The sequence below is a fragment of the Ylistrum balloti genome, unplaced genomic scaffold (genome assembly GCF_031769215.1).
Source record: "Ylistrum balloti isolate Yb309-2 unplaced genomic scaffold, AGI_CSIRO_Ybal_v1 Utg370992, whole genome shotgun sequence".
Lineage (NCBI taxonomy): Eukaryota > Metazoa > Mollusca > Bivalvia > Pectinida > Pectinidae > Ylistrum > Ylistrum balloti.
Window position 1 is genome coordinate 168,528 of NW_026782555.1, and position 19,861 is coordinate 188,388.

Consider the following 19,861-nt stretch of genomic DNA (forward strand, 5'->3'; position numbering starts at 1 on the left):
GGTTTGACACTCACAACACATACCAGCCTGGATTGTTATTTAGGGATCTTAATCACAGTAGTCTATACTCCAACAAGGTCAGGAATCATTACATTGTCTATTACTGCTGACAGGCCTTAAAGATATTCCTCACGATGAGTGGCAAGGTCACTTCGGATGAGTGGCAAGGTCATTCCTGATGATTAGTGTCAAGGTCATTCCTGATGGTGTCAAGGCCAATCCTCATGGCAGTGTCATTGTCATTTCTTACGAGTTTCAAGATCAAAATGATGAGTGGCACGACAGTTCCGAATGACGAGTGTCAAAAGACATTCCTGGTGCTGAGTGCTAAGGTCATTATCAGTTTAGCACTCTACAGGCTGAATACATGCTTGACCAAAATTCCATGTAACCACAACTGTTTCAACAAATGTAGGTTAAGACAATGTATTTTAATAACATTAATAGCCGTTCACTAACCAGCTTCTACTTAAACAGGACGGCTTCAAATCATTCTCTTTGCTTTGTTATCTAAATGTAAAACCTGTTTTAGACATGAATACATTACAACAGTGGCCATGAACGTAGATTATTTTCCTGAAGAAATGGGAAAAAAGAAATGAAAATAACTGTTTTTTTTTTCTTGCAAAATCTATTACTATTATTTCATGGTTCTGTTTACAATGATAATAGATCCTGTACCATAGCTTACAGACACAGTTTTTACGCTCAGTATAAATAACAGACATCATATTATACTTCAATGTTTATTAAGAAGACCAGTACATCACCTCATAAAACACTAAATTAAACAGGTGCCACCAGGTGTGACAGCGATAATATCCTCAACAAGAATATCCAACTCAAGACTGTTATTTGATTAGGACATTACAAACATCCAAAAGATTAAGAATTCAGCATCTTCAAAACTCTTTATTACTGTGATAACTTTATTCTTATTAGTTATATTAAGTTAAAACAATATTTATTTACCCATCATGTAAATATCACACTTGGGATAACAAAAAATTTCACTACATATTACATACATTTATTGCCGTTTCAGCTTTGATAAAAGAGCTAGATTCTTCTGACAAATATTAATTAAGAAGACAATATGAGCCACAAAAATGCATTCTGAAGAAGCACTGAGGAAACCCTCAGGTTGATATTACCTGGTCACACTCCAGGAAATATTGAAGAAATCGCAGATTTGACACTGTAACCCTTGTGTAGATATTTCTCTTTCACATCGCAGGGAAACATTGAAGTTTCAAAGACTTAACACTGTAACCCTCATAAGGATATTTCCCTGTCACACTCCAGGGAAACATTGAAGTCTAAAGGACTTAACAACGTCACCCTCGTAAGGATATTTCCCTGTCACACTCCAGGGAAACATTGAAGTCTCAAGGACTTAACAATGTCACCCTCGTAAGGATATTTCCCTGTCACACTCCAGGGAAACATTGAAGTCTCAAGGACTTAACAATGTCACCCTCCGGAGGATAATTCTCTGTCACACCTGTGTACCTATAATTTCTACACCAATTATTAATCATATAAAAAAATGAACTGCACTTAATGAAGAGAAGCTTATACTTTATCACAATATTAATACAGACCCTAATTCAGTGATAATGTAATTTAAACAGACACAACATATACATGTATTAGCTCGGTCACAACATACACAGTAAAGCATCAGCAGTAACAGACGGTGGTAATTACAATTCCCTTATCATCAACATCCCATGTCAAGGTCCTCCAGTATTCCCTGGTAATATTATGTATCCTTTGTATGAAGGCTTCAATATGCTCTGGTAGTCTCACTCTACAGTTGTACTCCAAAAAATAAATTTTGTGTATCAGGAACCTTCGATGTAAAGCTGTCATCTCCTTGTAACCCTGCTCAATAACAACCATAATAAACCAATCTGCCAGTCAAATACCAATCAGCCATTCAGAATGTAACTCCTGTAATACCAGCAATTAATATACCAATTTTCTATTTAGAAAGTAATCCTGGTTATTACAAGCCACAATATACCAATTTACTACTGAGAATGTAACCCTGGTAAATACTAGCCACAATATACCAATTTGTTATCGAGAACGTTTCCCTGCTAAATATAAGCTACAATAATGCTTGGCCAGAGAATTTCACTGTGTTAAAGACAAGCTGCAATACACCAATTAGCTAATTACATAACCCTGGTAAATACTCGCTGTAGTTTACTGATTGGCAAGAGAAAACTTCCTCTTGGCTTGATCGGTTGAGTGTTAACACAAGTAAGTCACAGATCCTAACAAAGGCATCAAAATTAATAATGACCTCTGTTACACTGGTGATAATGTAAAGACTCAGTAATCATACCATACGTTGCTCTATAAGTATTGCTGTGACCCCTGCAAACTCGGGGACAAGTTATATCCAGGAGGTAGAGTATGGAACTCCAGCTCCAATATACCGCTCTGCTATAGAGACCTTCTCTTTAGCTCGACCAGTTTGGCATCAGATTAGTAAACCAGAGGTCCTGGGTTGGAATCACAGCAAAGGCAATGATATATTATTGACCTCTGTTACATCACTCTCTCTATATATATATGTATCTAAAACATATGCCCTGGACCTGCCAAAGCTATTGTGGTGAAAAAAACAATATGACAAAATAGCCATTGTTATATACAGTTGATAACACTCAGGTGTCATAAATAACACTCAAGTGTCATAAATACTCAGGTGACATAAATAACACTCAGGTGTCATAAACACTCAAGGGTCATAAATAACACTCAGGTGTCTTAAACACTCAGGTATCATAAATAACACTCAGGTGTCATAAACAATCAAGTGTCATAAACACTCAGGTGTCATAAATAACACTCAGGTGTCATAAATAACACTTAGTTTCATAAATAACACTTAGGTGTCATAAATAACACTCAGGTGTCATAAATAACATTCAGGTGTCATAAACACTCAGGTATCATAAATAACACTCAGGTGTCATAAACACTCAATTATCATAAATAACACTCAGGTGTCATAAATAACACTCAGGTATCATAAATAACACTCAGGTGTCATAAACACTCAGTTATCATAAATAACACTCAGGTGTCATAAACACTCAAGTGTCATAAACACTCAGGTGTCATAAATAACACTCAGGTATCATAAATGACACTCAGGTGTCATAAATAATATACTGTCAAATATGACAATATATTCAACATAAAGGATATTCATGAAACTTAGTTACTGAAGTGTTATATACTGAAATCAAAATCAACATATTTAAAATATTGAGCAAATAGTTTGAACAAAATATTGTCTCTCTTAAGCGTAGTGTGAAATCTGATTATTTTGTTTGTTATATATTTCACAACATTAAACACACCAAGTTTGTACAATATACACCTAGGTTAAGCGATGAGCTGTTGGTTCAGGATGAACCTATATGTGGTGAACAGGTGGCATATTGGATAACACACACGCCTTTCATAAAGACGTTTGGAGTCTGAATTACTAATAAGTCGGGGGAAATTACATACAACCCTGCTGGAATAAAAGATTATATATCATTTGTTTAAATATATAAGTTTTTACAGATATACTTCTCTGAATCATGATGATATCTGGTTTTGATTTGAGTTGACTAGAAAACTAATGCTGGATCTGTAAGGCTAGGAATAACAACATGATGCTGGGGTTACTGACATTCTGGTAATGTCAAAATCATAAACAGACATTTGCATCATGTTATAATTACGAACAGACATTCACATAATGCAAAAATTACAAACAGACATTCACATAATGTCAAAATTACAAACAGATATTCACATAATGTCAAAATTACAAACAGACATTCACATAATGTCAAAATTACAAACAGACATTCACATAATGTTATAATTACAAACAGACATTCATGTTATGTCAAAATTATAAATAGACATTCACATAATTTCAAAAATTACAAACAGCCATTTATGTAAAGGCAAAATTATAGACATTAATGAAATGTCAAAATTACAAAGAGACATTCACATTGTGTCAAATTACATAGAGACATTCACACAGTGTCACATTACATAGACATTCATATGATATCAAAATTACAGAAAGACTTCTGAAGAAAGTTAAAATTAGAAACTTCCATATAACTTCAAAATTACAAACAGAATTCAACATAATGTCAAAATTACACACAGACATCCATATAAAGTCAAAATTACTAAGAGATATCCACATGATGTCAAAATTACAGACAGACTTCAGAGGAAAGTTAAAATTAGAAACTTCCACATAACTTCAAAATTACAAACAGAATTCAACATAATGTCAAAATTACACACAGACATCCATATAAAGTCAAAATTACTAAGAGATATCCACATGATGTCAAAATTACAGACAGTGTTCCAAAAAATTAGAAACTTCCACATAACGTCAAAATTACAAACAGACTTCCATATAATGTCAAAATCACAAACAGGTTTCCATAAGATGCGAAAACTGAAAGAGATCCTCATGAAGTGTTTGTTGGGTTATAGTCTACAAAATAATGAATATGAAGTTGAAATATTGATTTGAGACATCAGACAATAGAATATTTCACTTATTTTTTGACAACATTTTACAACATTTGAATTCATTTTTGTTTTAAACAAAAATAAACGAAATAAAAAGATCAATAAATTTAAGGGAATAAGAATTACCAAAAGAAGCAAACCACAAGTCAGCTATGGATATACACCAAAAATATCTCTGATACACAAGTCATCATGTTTTTTTCAAATTGTATTTAAGCCTTTTGTTGAACACAAAATTTGCCTTCAAGATCATTTTATATCAAACACTAATCCTTTTTTCTTGATCATGGTAAAATATAAGTTGGTTATACTCTATGAAATAACAATATGATTGCCATAAGCTAGACACCAGCCAATCACAAGTGGCAACCACAACTACAGGCACTTACCTTACCATATTTGGAGATTGCCAATCAAATCCAATTAGGCAAGATTCAGTGATGTTTTATGTTTAATTTGGAACTATAAACATAGCACATTCAACAATTTGCCTGTTGGATTGGGGAAAAATGTGCTTGAATCATACCTGTTATAGGCCAATGAATAGATTGGAAATTCCTTGAACTAGGACAAAATCTCCACCTACCTGTGTATACAGGACAAAATCACCACCTACCTGTGTATACAGGACAAAATCTCCACCTACCTGTGTATACAGGACAAAATCTCCACCTACCTGTGTATACAGGACAAAATCTCCACCTACCTGTGTATACAGGACAAAATCTCCACCTACCTGTGTATACAGGACAAAATCTCCACCTACCTGTGTATACAGGACAAAATCTCCACCTACCTGTGTATACAGGACAAAATCTCCACCTACCTGTGTATACAGGACAAAATCACCACCAACCTGTATATACAGGACAAAATCTCCACCTACCTGTGTATACAGGACAAAATCACCACCTACCTGTGTATACAGGACAAAATCACCACCTACCTGTGTATACAGGACAAAATCTCCACCTACCTGTGTATACAGGACAAAATCTCCACCTACCTGTTTATACAGGACAAAATCTCCACCAACCTGTATATACAGGACAAAATCTCCACCTACCTGTGTATACAGGACAAAATTTCCACCTACCTGTGTATACAGGACAAAATCTCCACCTACCTGTGTATACAGGACAAAATCTCCACCTAAATCTCCACCTACCTGTGTATACAGGACAAAATCTCCACCTACCTGTGTATACAGGACAAAATCTCCACCTACCTGTGTATACAGGACAAAATCTCCACCTACCTGTGTAAACCTGTGTATTCAGGACAAAATCTCCACCTACCAGGGTTATAGGACATGCTAGGTAATTAACATAGTTTATTTCATCCTCAAAAACACAACAGACAAGCATGACTACAAATTTTCAACAGATACAGTGGGGGTATAAATTAATGGAATGTGACCACACTGCAGGAACAACAATTAACATGTTCTAGAAGTTGTAAATATCAATAAAATAACAGAAAGATACAAGTATTTCATAATGCTTTTCAAAAAAGATTTTAAAAAATTTTAAATTAATATTTCGTAAGTATGGAAAAAAATAAGTTGCTTATCAACTCTTAACTGATCTACAGAACCTGAATTTACACACGTTTGGCAATGATGCTTTTCCAGACATGTCATCGGAAATCGTCTCGATATGTCATTGGAAATTTTTCAAAAATGTCTTTGGAAATCTCTCCGATACATCATTGGAAATCATCTCAATATGTTATCAGAAATCTTTCCAATATGTCATCCAAAAACTTTAAAATATGTCATTGGAAATTTCCAGATATGTCATTGGAAATTTGAAATCTTCTCAATATGTCATCCGATATCTTCCGAATATGTCATAGGAAATCTTCTTGATATGTCAGTGGAAATCTTCCAAATATGTTATTGGAAATCTTTCTGATATGTCATTGAGAATTATCCAAATATGTTATTGGAAATCTTCCCTATATTTCATCAGAAATAGAACTGAATTACTGCTGTTCAGGTTTAAATAAACATCACAACCTTTAGACATGAAGAGCTTGACACAGCCAAAATAAAACTGTAGCTGTAACTCTAGCAGAGTTCTGATGAGAACAGGACATCGATTAAGCTTGTAAATACCTATGATATAGCTAATATTTTAAATGGCAAGAAAATATCAAGTTTAATGTCATACTCTGATTCTTTAACTTCCAGGATAATGCATCCAACATCTTCATTGTTGAAATGTTTGTTAAAAAATAAACTAATATCATTTCAATACATAAACATCTTCAGTGTTTTACACCTTTTTTTGCACACATCAAAATTGAAATAATTTGTAAATTGCCGCAGCCTTTATGCACTATTTTCAGTTTGGGAATTCGTATCATTTTTATTTTTTTTTAACAGTAATATTAATTTGTGAAATAAAGTTCAGCCTCATTGAATAAAACAGAAACGACCTTAATTAAGTGTTGCTTCAAAAAATGTTATTTTTTACATAATTGGTTAGTATACTTCTTTCTTCTATAAAAAAAATATTTCAAAAATATTGCTGTATATCATGAAACTTTCACCATTTCTATCCTTCCAAAAAAACGACAAATTTAACAACAAAGAGATGGTTTCACTACTCCTTACTGAAATAATCATGTGTGTGGCAATGGCAAAGTTTAGACTGATCGAAAACCATTTTTTTTTTCAGAGAGTGAAATTTTTGAGTATAAATTGTAAGAAGTCTTTGCCTAAAGCATCACTGATACTGTTTTTTTTTTTTTAGATAAGGATGTACATCTGTAACTCTAAAACGTTTGATTTGACAGTGATAACAATGATTATGGTATGTATGATAGTCTCAGCAAGTTATGGATTCTGTAGTATGAGAGTCGTTCTCGATGAATTCCACGGCTTGTTTCAGGTCATCAATGATTGTGTCAATATCTGATAGAGTTGTCTCCCTTCCCACTGAGAGCCTCAGTGCATTTCTGGCAACAGATTCAGGAATGCCAATAGCTAGCAGTATGTGCGACGGTCTGAAACAAAACACAAACATTATTTCATTACAATGGATTATCAATGTTCCGTACTTGACTAATGTTTGTAAGAAGTTGAAATGAATTGCATTGGCTAATTAAATACTCTCCCTTAAACCAAATGTATTTTTAAACAATAGATGTAAATCAAATTTATTCATTGCCTTAGCCTTTAAGATACTGAACATGTGAGCAAAATTTCAAGACTACAAGATTGGAAAGTAGTGATCCATATAAGCATCAAACAAAATTTATAAACTGTTAATCAGAAAAGACTCCTACAGTGATGTACTGACCTGTTCTGGGCATGGCATGCCGCACCAACACTGGCCTGCAGTTTGTCACAGTGAGATAATATCACGTGACCTGTAGCAAAGTATAAATTGTAAACATTACTGTAATGTTGTAGTAAAATACTCAGTAAAGGGCCTTAACTCTAAAATATAGTCAAGCTGAGGCATAACTCCATCATACCAAGAAAACTGTTCAAGAGGCTGCAAGCCTATATACCATGTAACGAAATGAAAAAAGGAACACTGTCCAAAATTGTATCTCTGTATCAAATAATCCTTGTCCTAAGATTGTGCTGACCATCAGAACTACGTACCAAATAGTCCTTGTCCTAAGACCGACACATTACAGGTATTGGGAAGACGTTCGCTGGTGGCAAATTTTCCATTGAGATGGATGCGATCCCCAAACACTTCCTGAAAAGGAATCAATGCAGAAAAAACATTGCATAGTTTTAATTTAACATGAATTACATCTGATGTATAGGTCATGATGATAACTTAATTGGAGTTACAGCCCTTTGCTCTCCACATGACATAACGATATAATGATAATAATGAAGAAGAGATCCCAGAAGGATCTTGGCACCCATCATTGTACAATTTCTATTGATTCTTTATCAGTTGGATTGTCTCCCTTTTCTCTATTTCCTGTCCCTCGAACAATCAATCATACACAGCTTGGGAATAAGAGGAACCAACATATCAAATTTGAAATTATCTATCCAGAACTTCTTAAGACATAATGATAACCAAGTTCAAACTGCCGTAATCCAAGATGGCCACCTGTCCTCCATGTTCTTAGTCTAATCATTCCCAAAATTTTACATCAATAACCAGTAAATGGGGGAAGTCTGGATTAAAATTTAAGAAAGATTTGCCTTTACTTTATAAGAAATATTAATAATGAATAAAAATAACCTCTTTTTGAGGTTGGGTAGGGTGCCTGTCAGCTATATATGTTTTTCTGATCAGGCCCAAAAGTGAACATGTACTACAAGGGACACCAACATTTAAAATTTTGCTAGATCTATCCTGTGCTTTTAAATAAATACCAATGACAAGAATCGTTTAAGGACAGATGGACGGACCACAGATGATGGTGGGCTGCAACTTCCTAATTAATTCAAACATAGGTCAGGGCCATCACAACTTTATCTATGGATATTGTAGAACATCCAATGAGCTGATCACCAACCACCATCACACACAGAGTCACCAACCACCATCACACACACAGAGTCACCAACCACCATCACACACACAGAGTCACCAACCACCATCACACACAGTATTTGTGCAGTTGAGGACTGAGATACAGTAAATAAATTTCATTAGAGGTGACACAAGATATAATATATAACATGTCAGCACATTTCCATCAATGACGTCCTGTTTTATATGATATGGTTGAGTAATTTCCTATACCTGTAATCGTGTCTCTAGGTAGTCCCTCACAGTGGCCATATGTTTGCTGTAGTTATTTAGGTACTGGACCACCAGTTCAGCAGCCTGTAGAAATCAAGGTGACACCTTCAAAGTTAAATATATTACTTTACGTTTTTCGGGTCGGGAAGTTGGGGAAGGGGGAATTATTTTTTCTAAGCATGAAATCTTTAATATTTAGAGACTTTTGTGGTTATAAACAAACCAAAAGAATCAAATGCAAAGAACGAAATTTCATCAGGACTTAACTAATTTATCTGTTGAATGAATTAACATCCACCATTACAACCTTTTGACCTTTCAAACGAAGAAATCATGTGTATAGTTCTGAGGTATCCACAAACGTTTTACCCTAGAAATGATGCGTTCAGTATAAACCATTATCATTATCCAGCAAATCCATGTCTTGTAAGGTAATAAACACATCTACTGAGTTCAGAACAAAGGCCAACATAAACCAGGTTCCTGTAATAAGCCCACCCCTCACTTTGAGTGTCAAGTTTTGTGTTGGCCCAATACGCTTATTAAGGATAAAAACAGTATCCTTTCAGGTGAGTCCTTCATTTCAAACAACTGTGTTCAACAAATGTTTAGGGACTACTATTTTTTTGGTTACCATTTTGTCTTTCACCATAAACATCAATTAGAAATTCCTTTACAAATTTAGAACAGGTATTGAATCAGTGAGGATATTGTAGATCTTGTTATAACAGGGCGATCAGAACAATCTCTGATAAAGACATCTTCTTTCTCTATGTCAAGCCTTAATAGAAATATATAATTTGGTTGGCTCATTTGGTGCCTGTATAATTGGGGACAGTATATCTTTAAATTCTCCCCTTATCAACATGACTGTCAGACAGATCTTACCTTTCCCAGTCCTGCTATCATACCAGTATTCTCTGTCCTGTAATTTGTAAACAAATTAAAAGGCATGGAACAATAATGAAAAGTCTTATAAAAATATCATATAACTGGACTTTTAATTCAATATTACAAATCCAGATATTGGATATGTTCAATAAAAAATCACAAAATTTGTTGATTAATCAAATATAACAAAACTGCATGTTCAATACGATATCACAAAAATGAATAATTAATGTCATTTTACAATATACCAAGGTCCCTGCAGTCACCCATTACATATATCTTGTCTTATAGTTTCCTGTCTGTCCCCCTCCACACATACCCTGGTCTATAGTTACCCTCCTGTCCCCCTCCACACATACCCTGGTCTATAGTTTCTGTCCCCCTCCACAAATACCCTGGTCTATAGTTACCCTTCTGTCCCCCTCTTTATATACCCTGGTCTATAGTTTCCTGTCTGTCCCCCTCCACATATACCCTGGTCTATAGTTACCCTCCTGTCCCCCTCTTTATATACCCTGGTCTATAGTTTCCTGTCTGTCCCCCTCCACAAATACCCTGGTCTATAGTTACCCTCCTGTCCCCCTCCACATATACCCTGGTCTATAGTTACCCTCCTGTCCCCCTCCACAAATACCCCCTGTCCCCCTCCACACATACCCTGGTCTATAGTTACCCTCCTGTCCCCCTCCACACATACCCTGGTCATACCCTGGTCTATAGTTACCCTCCTGTCTCCCTCTATACATACCCTGGTCTATAGTTACCCTCCTGTCCCCCTCCACACATACCCTGGTCTATAGTTACGTTCCTGTCCCCTTCACACATACCCTGGTCTATAGTTACGTTCCTGTCCCCTCCACACATACCCTGGTCTATAGTTACCCTCCTGTCCCCCTCCACACATACCCTGGTCTATAGTTACCCTCCTGTCCCCTGCCATACATACCCTGGTCTATAGTTACCCTCCTGTCCCCCTCCACAAATACCCTGGTCTACAGTTACCCTCCTGTCCCCCTCCACAAATACCCTGGTCTATAATTACCCTCCTGTCCCCCTCCACACATACCCTGGTCTATAGTTACCCTCCTGTCCCCCTCCACACATACCCTGGTCTATAATTACCCTCCTGTCCCCCTCCACACATACCCTGGTCTATAGTTACCCTCCTGTCTCCCTCCACAAATACTTTGGTCTATAGTTACCCTCCTGTCCCCCTCCACACATACCCTGGTCTATAATTACCCTCCTGTCCCCCTCCACACATACCCTGGTCTATAGTTACCCACCTGTCCCCCTCCAGACATACCCTGGTCTATAGTTACCCTCCTGTCCCCCTCCACACATACCCTGGTCTATAGTTACCCTCCTGTCCCCCTCCACACATACCCTGGTCTATAGTTACCCTCCTGTCCCCCTCCACACATCCTCTGGTCTATAGTTACCCCCCTGTCCCCCTCCATACATACCCTGGTCTATAGTTACTCTCCTGTTCCCTTCCATACATACCCTGGTCTATAGTTACCCTCCTGTCCCCCTCCACACATACCATGGTCTATAGTTACCCTCCTTTCCCCTTCCATACATACCCTGGTCTATAGTTACCCTCCTGTCCCCCTCCACTCATACCCTGGTCTAATGTTGCCCTCCTGTCATCCTCCATACATACCCTGGTCTATAGTTACTCTCCTGTCCCCTTCCATACATACCCTGGTCTAACGTTACCCTCCTGTCTCCCTCCACACATACCCTGGTCTACAGTTACCCTCTTGTCCTCCTCCATACATACCCTGGTCTATAGTTACTCTCCTGTCCCCCTCCACACATACCCTGGTCTATAGTTACCCTCCTGTCCCCCTCCACACATACCCTGGTCTATAGTTACCCTCCTGTCCCCCTCCACACATACCCTAGTCTAACGTTTCCCTCCTGTCCTCCTCCATACATACCCTGGTCTATAGTTACTCTCCTGTCCCCTGCCATACATACCCTGGTCTATAGTTACCCTCCTGTTCCCTTCCATACATACCCTAGTCTAACGTTTCCCTCCTGTCCTCCTCCATACATACCCTGGTCTATAGTTACTCTCCTGTCCCCTGCCATACATACCCTGGTCTATAGTTACCCTCCTGTTCCCTTCCATACATACCCTGGTCTATAGTTACCCTCCTGTCCCCCTCCACACATACCCTGGTCTATAGTTACCCTCCTTTCCCCTCCAGACGTACCCTGGTCTATAGTTACCCTCCTGTCCCCCTCCACACATACCCTGGTCTATAGTTACCCTCCTGTCCCCCTCCACACATACCCTGGTCTATAGTTACCCTCCTGTCCCCCTCCAGACATACCCTGGTCCATAGTTACCCTCCTGTCCCCCTCCAGACATACCCTGGTCTATAGTTACTCTCCTGTCCCCTGCCATACATACCCTGGTCTATAGTTACCCTCCTGTTCCCTTCCATACATACCCTGGTCTATAGTTACCCTCCTGTCCCCCTCCACACATACCCTGGTCTATAGTTACCCTCCTGTCCCCCTCCACACATACCCTGGTCTATAGTTACCCTCCTTTCCCCCTCCAGACGTACCCTGGTCTATAGTTACCCTCCTGTCCCCCTCCAGACATACCCTGGTCTATAGTTACCCTCCTGTCCCCCTCCACTCATACCCTGGTCTAATGTTACCCTCCTGTCATCCTCCATACATACCCTGGTCTATAGTTACTCTCCTGTCCCCCTCCATACATACCCTGGTCTAACGTTACCCTCCTGTCTCCCTCCACACATACCCTGGTCTACAGTTACCCTCTTGTCCTCCTCCATACATACCCTGGTCTATAATTACCCTCCTGTCCCCCTCTTTATATACCCTGGTCGATAGTTATCCTCCTGTCCCCCTCCACACATACCCTGGTCTATAGTTATACTCCTGTCCCTCTCCATACATACCCAGGTCTATAGTTACCCCCCTGTTCCCTGCCATACATACCCTGGTCTATAGTTACCCCCCTGTCCCCCTCCACACATACCCTAGTCTATAGTTACCCTCCTGTCCCCCTCCATACATACCCTGGTCTACAGTTACCTCCCTGTTCCCTGCCATATATACCCTGGTCTATAATTACCCTCCTGTCCCCCTCCACACATCCTCTGGTCTATAATTACCTTCCTGTCCCCCTCCACACATCCTCTGGTCTATAATTACCCTCCTGTCCCCCTCCACACATCCTCTGGTCTATAATTACCCTCCTGTCCTTCTCCATACATACCCTGGTCTATAATTACCCTCCTGTCCCCCTCTATACATATCCTGGTCCATAGTTACCCTCCTGTTCCCTGCCATACATTCCCTGGTCTATAGTTACCCTCCTGTCCCCCTCCATACATACCCTGGTCTAACGTTACCCCCCTGTCCCCCTCCATACATACCCTGGTCTAAAGTTTCGTTCCTGTCCCCCTCCATACAACATAGGATAAAGTGGTACTTCCTTGCTCCCTAAGTTTCTCACGAACACAGCTCCAATACGTGGGCCATAGAACTGAAACATGTACAAACATTTTTTACTAAATTGAAGATTGCTATAGAATATTGATGAAATTTCATTTTGTTTATTTGATAAACTACAAAATATCTATACAACATGATCATCAACAGCTAAGGGTGTTTAATGTTAAGATACTAAAGGGTAAGTGTAAACCAGAATCTGACCAGGTGTAGAATATGATGTTAGGATACTATGGGGTAATTGTAAACCAGAATTTGACCAGGTGTAGAACATGATGTTATAATACTATGGGGTAAGTGTAAACCAGAATCTGACCAGGTGTAGAATATGATGTTATAATACTATGGGGTAAGTGTAAACCAGAATCTGACCAGGTGTAGAATATGATGTTATAATACTATGGGGTAAGTGTAAACCAGAATCTGACCAGGTGTAGAACATGATGTTAAGATACTATAGGGTAAGTGTGAACCTGAATCTGACCAGGTGTAGAATATGATGTTATAATACTATGGGGTAAGTGTAAACCAGAATCTGACCAGGTGTAGAATATGATGTTAGGATACTAGGTGATAAATAAGACCCAAATCTGTAAAGAGCTTGTCAAGATACGACATTGGTTTGGACTATTATGCAACATGATGAGATAGGACACGACTGATACAGGTAACACCATATTTTTACCCAACCTCCCCTTCTGCCCCTTTATATGGTATAAAAAAACAAAGAATAAATGGTCTGATTAAAGTCCTACCTTGTGTCCCACAATGCTGAGATAATCCACATCCAATTCCACGACATCCACCTCTATCTTACCAATAGCCTGAGCAGCATCTGTGTGGAGCAAGATCCGCGGCAGGTTCTTACGACTCATGTTAATATGACGGATACTCTCAAAGATATCCTTTATGGGCTGAAAGTAAATCCAGCATTGCTCATTTACTCCATTGATGAAAATGCTATTGTAAATTTCTCTAAATCTAGTCTAGTTACCCATACTTCTTACTCATATCTCACCTGTACTTCTTACTCACATATCACTTGTACTTCTTACTCATATCTCAGCTGTACTTTGTACTCATATCTCACCTGTACTTCTTACTTAAATATCACCTGTACTTCTTACTCATATCTCACCTGTACTTCTTACTCAAATCTCACCTGTATTTCTTGCTGAAAAATCACCTGTATTTTCTTCTTATATCTCACCTGTACTTCTTGCTCATATCTCACCTGTACTTCTTACTCAAATCTCACCTGTATTTCTTGCTGAAAAATCACCTGTATTTTCTTCTTATATCTCACCTGTACTTCTTGCTCATATCTCACATGTACTTCTTACTCAAATCATTGCAGTTTGTTTATAACTAAACAATGATCTAGCAATCGCTGGCATATCTAGTAAAATTGTAATTACTATGTGTGGTCTTGTTACTAAATCTTCATTCTATAGCTTAGATTATGGTTTAAACGGACATCATCAAACCAAATGCCGAAAGACCAGAGTTACTTCCTTTGTTTTTTTCAAATGTTCACTTTCTGTTTGGATTTTAGAATCAAAAGCAAATGAGACATTGACCTTGTTAGGGCTTGACCAGCTTGACCAAGATCACAGGTGAGGTGAATGACAAAAACATGTCTATAACTGTTATAAAAAGGGAATACAGAATTCATAGAATGAATCTTAATGGGAGATTACTCTATATTTATATGGACTAGACAATAAATGTATGAACAAAACTTCTGAAAATCTAACTTTTCTGTATTAAACCTGTCTCCTTATAATGCTTACCTGGAATACACCAGACATCCGTTTAGTTGTTATGACTTATCTGTATCACACGTAATTCATAGTTATGACTTACCTGTATCACACCTGTTTCATTGTTAGCCAACATAAGAGTTATCATACAGGTAGATGGACGAACAGCAGCAATCACATCCTCTTTTATAACACAGCCGGTCTTCTGAGAGGCAGGTACGAAGGTCACACCTGTCATATGTATTAAAATTACTATAAAAATCCATCACATCTGTCATGTAAGTATCAAAATAAATACTAATCTATCATTAGTATTAGAATCACCATCAAATCCATTACATCTGTCACTTCAATACCAAAATCACTTTAGGATTTGTCACATATAATGCAAAAGTATCACAAATGATGCCAGAAGGCATTCACCACCATACAATGATGTGTAATGGTTGTCTGTTCTTTCTTTGCTCTTAAACATCTCTTGTATTAACAAGTTATACATAAATAGTAATATCACTACACGATGGAAACCAACATGCTAATTCTGAGTATGATTCCTCTCTTACTTGTTTGAAAATTATGTAATGAAAATAAATATAATTTCCACAAACCAAAATGGGTAAATGTCAGTCATTGTTTCTGCACAACTAAAACTTAAAGAAACGTTCATATGAACTTTGAGAATAATTCCTATCAGAGTTTCTGAGAAATAGTGATATGATTTGATCATTTTGTTTTCTAATTTGTCAAACAAAAACATAATTCACAAATAGAAACTAAGAGGAACTTAAATGTAAAATTTAGGGAAGATCAATGATAAACTAAAAATCTCTTGATCTGAGCAGTATACTGCAGCTAGCATGTCAACAGGGTTACATGATCAGTCCTAAAATTAAAACAGCACATGATCAGGGACCAAAGGGAGAATTCTTATGAAACTAGAGAAAGAGCTATCAAGTTGTTCTCAAGAAACAATGATAACAATGTTTCATTGTCAAAATCCAAGATGGCCACCTGCCAGACATTTTGATATCCAGATCAGTTCTAAAATCAAAAGTGCTAAACTAGCCATCAAAAGGAAGCTAAATATGAAATATGGGAATTATCAATCTTGTTCTTATCAAGAAATGGGTAATGGGTACAACAGAGTAAAACTGACAAATACTGCATGAAGACCCTTTTTATTTTTGATCTGTCACAACAATAGATAATGACAACAAGAGATGAAGGGAAAAATTCAAGTTAAATTGGAAAATAATCTGGAATACTTCTTAAACTTAAATTGACAAAATCCAAGATGGATGTCGGCTGGCCATTTTGATTTTTTCATCAGCCCCGAAGTTAACAAAGCCACAACAACAGACAATTATTATTATTATTATTACATTCTTAACGGCCCGTCAACACATAAAAGGTCATTAGGGCCATCAAACGGTAACAACGGACAAAGGATAACCCATGTACAAAAACTGAAAATGATCCACCCAGTGTTTTTCAAGAAAAAGTGGAAGCAATAATTGTTTATAGATGTAAGGATGAATGCACGCAAGACACACCATGGATGAAGGATGATTTGAAAAGCTATTCAAAAATTGTTGTCGAATTGATTACACTTACTAGCGATTCCCTCCTCAGCCAGGTTCTCTAGGACAAGTTTCACAGAATCATGTTCCATGTTAGAGGTGATGAAGTGAGGAAGCTGATCAGAATTATCTCCCCTAGTGGGGTCAGTTCCATTTGTGATTTCTTGGCAGAGGTGGAAGTGTTTTAGAGCCGTTTGTAGGATCATGTTGTTAGCCTGTTGTAATAGAAAGATTTAATGTAGTATGTTTATAACACACATAAAGAGAGAGAGACATGAACACTTAACACTCTGATAAATTGTATTAGCTTTGCATAGACTTGGGGTATGAAATTGTAATACCACAATAATTTTCTATCAATTTGTCACTCTACAATGAAACTTTAATACATAATGATCTTCATTTGTCAATTCACAAGAAATTTGAAAAATAGGGGTCACTATAAAGACAGGTATTCGAAGGACATTTTGTTATAATTTCTCTTATCTTCATTTACTATATTGCTTTGCATTAGCATAGTATTCTTATTTCCTTTTTTTATGACAGTTTCATTAAATATCTCTTACAATCAACAAACATCCACAAATATCAAACACTTCTTATGAACAGTACAATGGAGTTTATAGCAACATTCCCTTTTTTGTGGAATGTTAATGTAGTAAAAGTAATCTATTCCATTCACAAGAATTCTTGGCAGTTGATGAAAACATCCTGCAGAATTTACCTCACATATCAATTTATTTGCATGATTTTATGTAAAGAAACGTATACACTGTTCAGCTGCTACATCCTTTTACCAGAAAGTAAAAAGTACACCAAAGTTTTGATATTAGAGCTGAGATATATGTTTAATGTAGTTAAGCGTGAATTTATGACAGGCAATATATTATACATGAACAGTTGTATAAGTGTAAAAATCCTGGAAAATGTGTCCCTGTAATGAGTACTTAAAATGAGCAACTGATGAGTAAATATACAGAAGTAAACAAGCACACTTTGTTGGTTTGATAACTAACTTTCAAAATTTCTTTTAAACACTCACCTCTGTCCCTCCTGAGGTGAACAAAATGTCTGAAACAATAAAATATAAAATGTTTATTCAAATTATAAGAAATGGATTACTTTATTTAATACATTGAAACCTGTTAATTTAATATCATCCAATATGTAATGACACACCTCAGAATATTTTTACCTGTATCACATCACACCTGTGACGTTTACCAGTATCATGTCACCTCTGTGTAGTTTACCAGTATCATGTCACCCCTGTGTAGTTTACCTGTATCATGTCACCCCTGTGTAGTTTACCTGTATCATGTCACCCCTATGTAGTTTACCAGCATCATGTCATCCCTGTGCCGTTTACAATTATCATGTCACCCCTGTGTAGTTTACCTGTATCATGTCACCCCATGTATTGTTTACCTGTATCATGTCACCCCTGTGTAGTTTACCTGTATCATGTCACCACTATGTAGTTTACCAGCATCATGTCATCCCTGTGCCGTTTACATGTATCATGTCACCCCTGTGTAATTTCCCTGTATCATGTCACCCCATGTATTGTTTACCAGCATCATGTCACCTCTGTGTAGTTTACCTGTATCATGTCGCCCCTGAGTAGTTTACCTGTATCATTTCACCTGTCACACCTGTGTAGATTATCTATATCAAATTACATCTGTATTGTTTACATGTATTGTATCACACCTGTATGGTTTACATGTTACACCTATATTGTTTACATGTCACACCTGTTTAGATAATTTGTATCATATCACACAAGTATATTCACATCATACCTGTATAGTTTACTTGTATTATATCACACCTGTATAGATTCTATAACTTACCAGAGGACTTTGCTCCCACCATGGTAGCTACACTGCTCCTGGCATTGTCTATAACTGTCTTGGCTTTAACACCTTTAACAACCAAAGAGAACTGGAATCATACTTCAAAGTATTTATGTACATTATTATACCCACTTGTAGCTCACTCTTGTAAGTCAAAATTTCAAGTCAAGACAAAGAAACATTCTGTTTGCTATCTAAGTATTACCTGCATCATGAGAACTACTAGGATTTCCCCAGGCTTCAGACAGTGCCGTGGAAATAGCCCCTAGGACATCAGGTTCCAGGGGAGTAGTAGCATTGTAGTCCAGGTAAATCCTAAATTGTAAAATATTGTTTATAAACAAGGTGCATTAGTAAAATACTCTTATTACAACAGATTTGTTTCAGTAACAAGTCCATATGCTGCTCTGAAAAATTATTATGTTCATTTTTACTTATTTGCTGGGTTTATCAGCCCTTGACCAGCAATGGTCATTTTGAGGAGAGCTGGTGGTCACTTCACTTAACGACATGCAGGTACAGAAGGCTTGTAGTACGTCTCTATACCACACTCCAAGACAAAAGTGTAATACATGCAGTATGTATATGAACAGAACAATAAAACTAATTTTCAGTCCAGTATACTGCATTTTGTTAATATTTCAGCTTTATAGTTATAAAAAGAGTTTTTGTTTCTGCCATTGGTTGTTCAATAATATTGAAAGAGTTTACACTAGAAGCAGATATGTGTTTCAGGTCTGAAATAAAGACAGACAGACGGATGGACAGAGAAACACAGACACCTAAACAGACTAACAGGCAGACAGACATATGGACGGACACACAGACAGACAGGGGACAATATTTGATGGGAAAACGGCAAAGAGTAAAATCATGACGATTTTTAAAGGGCAGAGAAGAGAAAAATAATTCACAGAAAGATTGGTTGAGTACAGAGATGTTTTGTAAAAAGTTAG

At 37.2% G+C, this 19,861-nt stretch overlaps 1 protein-coding gene across 1 annotated transcript; it reads right to left on the reverse strand.

Annotated features, from left to right (window-relative positions):
• Positions 1 to 3,858: 3,858 nt before the first annotated feature.
• LOC132559890 (selenocysteine lyase-like) lies at positions 3,859 to 19,225 on the reverse strand (the record flags this gene model as incomplete). The annotated part of the gene is made up of 12 exons (XM_060224520.1): positions 3,859 to 7,593; positions 7,890 to 7,959; positions 8,201 to 8,300; positions 9,312 to 9,395; positions 10,200 to 10,236; positions 13,628 to 13,737; positions 14,459 to 14,617; positions 15,570 to 15,697; positions 17,081 to 17,261; positions 18,089 to 18,117; positions 18,903 to 18,974; positions 19,111 to 19,225. Coding segments are annotated over 12 exons (1,263 nt in total), but the record flags the coding sequence as incomplete, so codon positions are not given.
• Between the last annotated feature and the right edge of the window lie 636 nt (positions 19,226 to 19,861).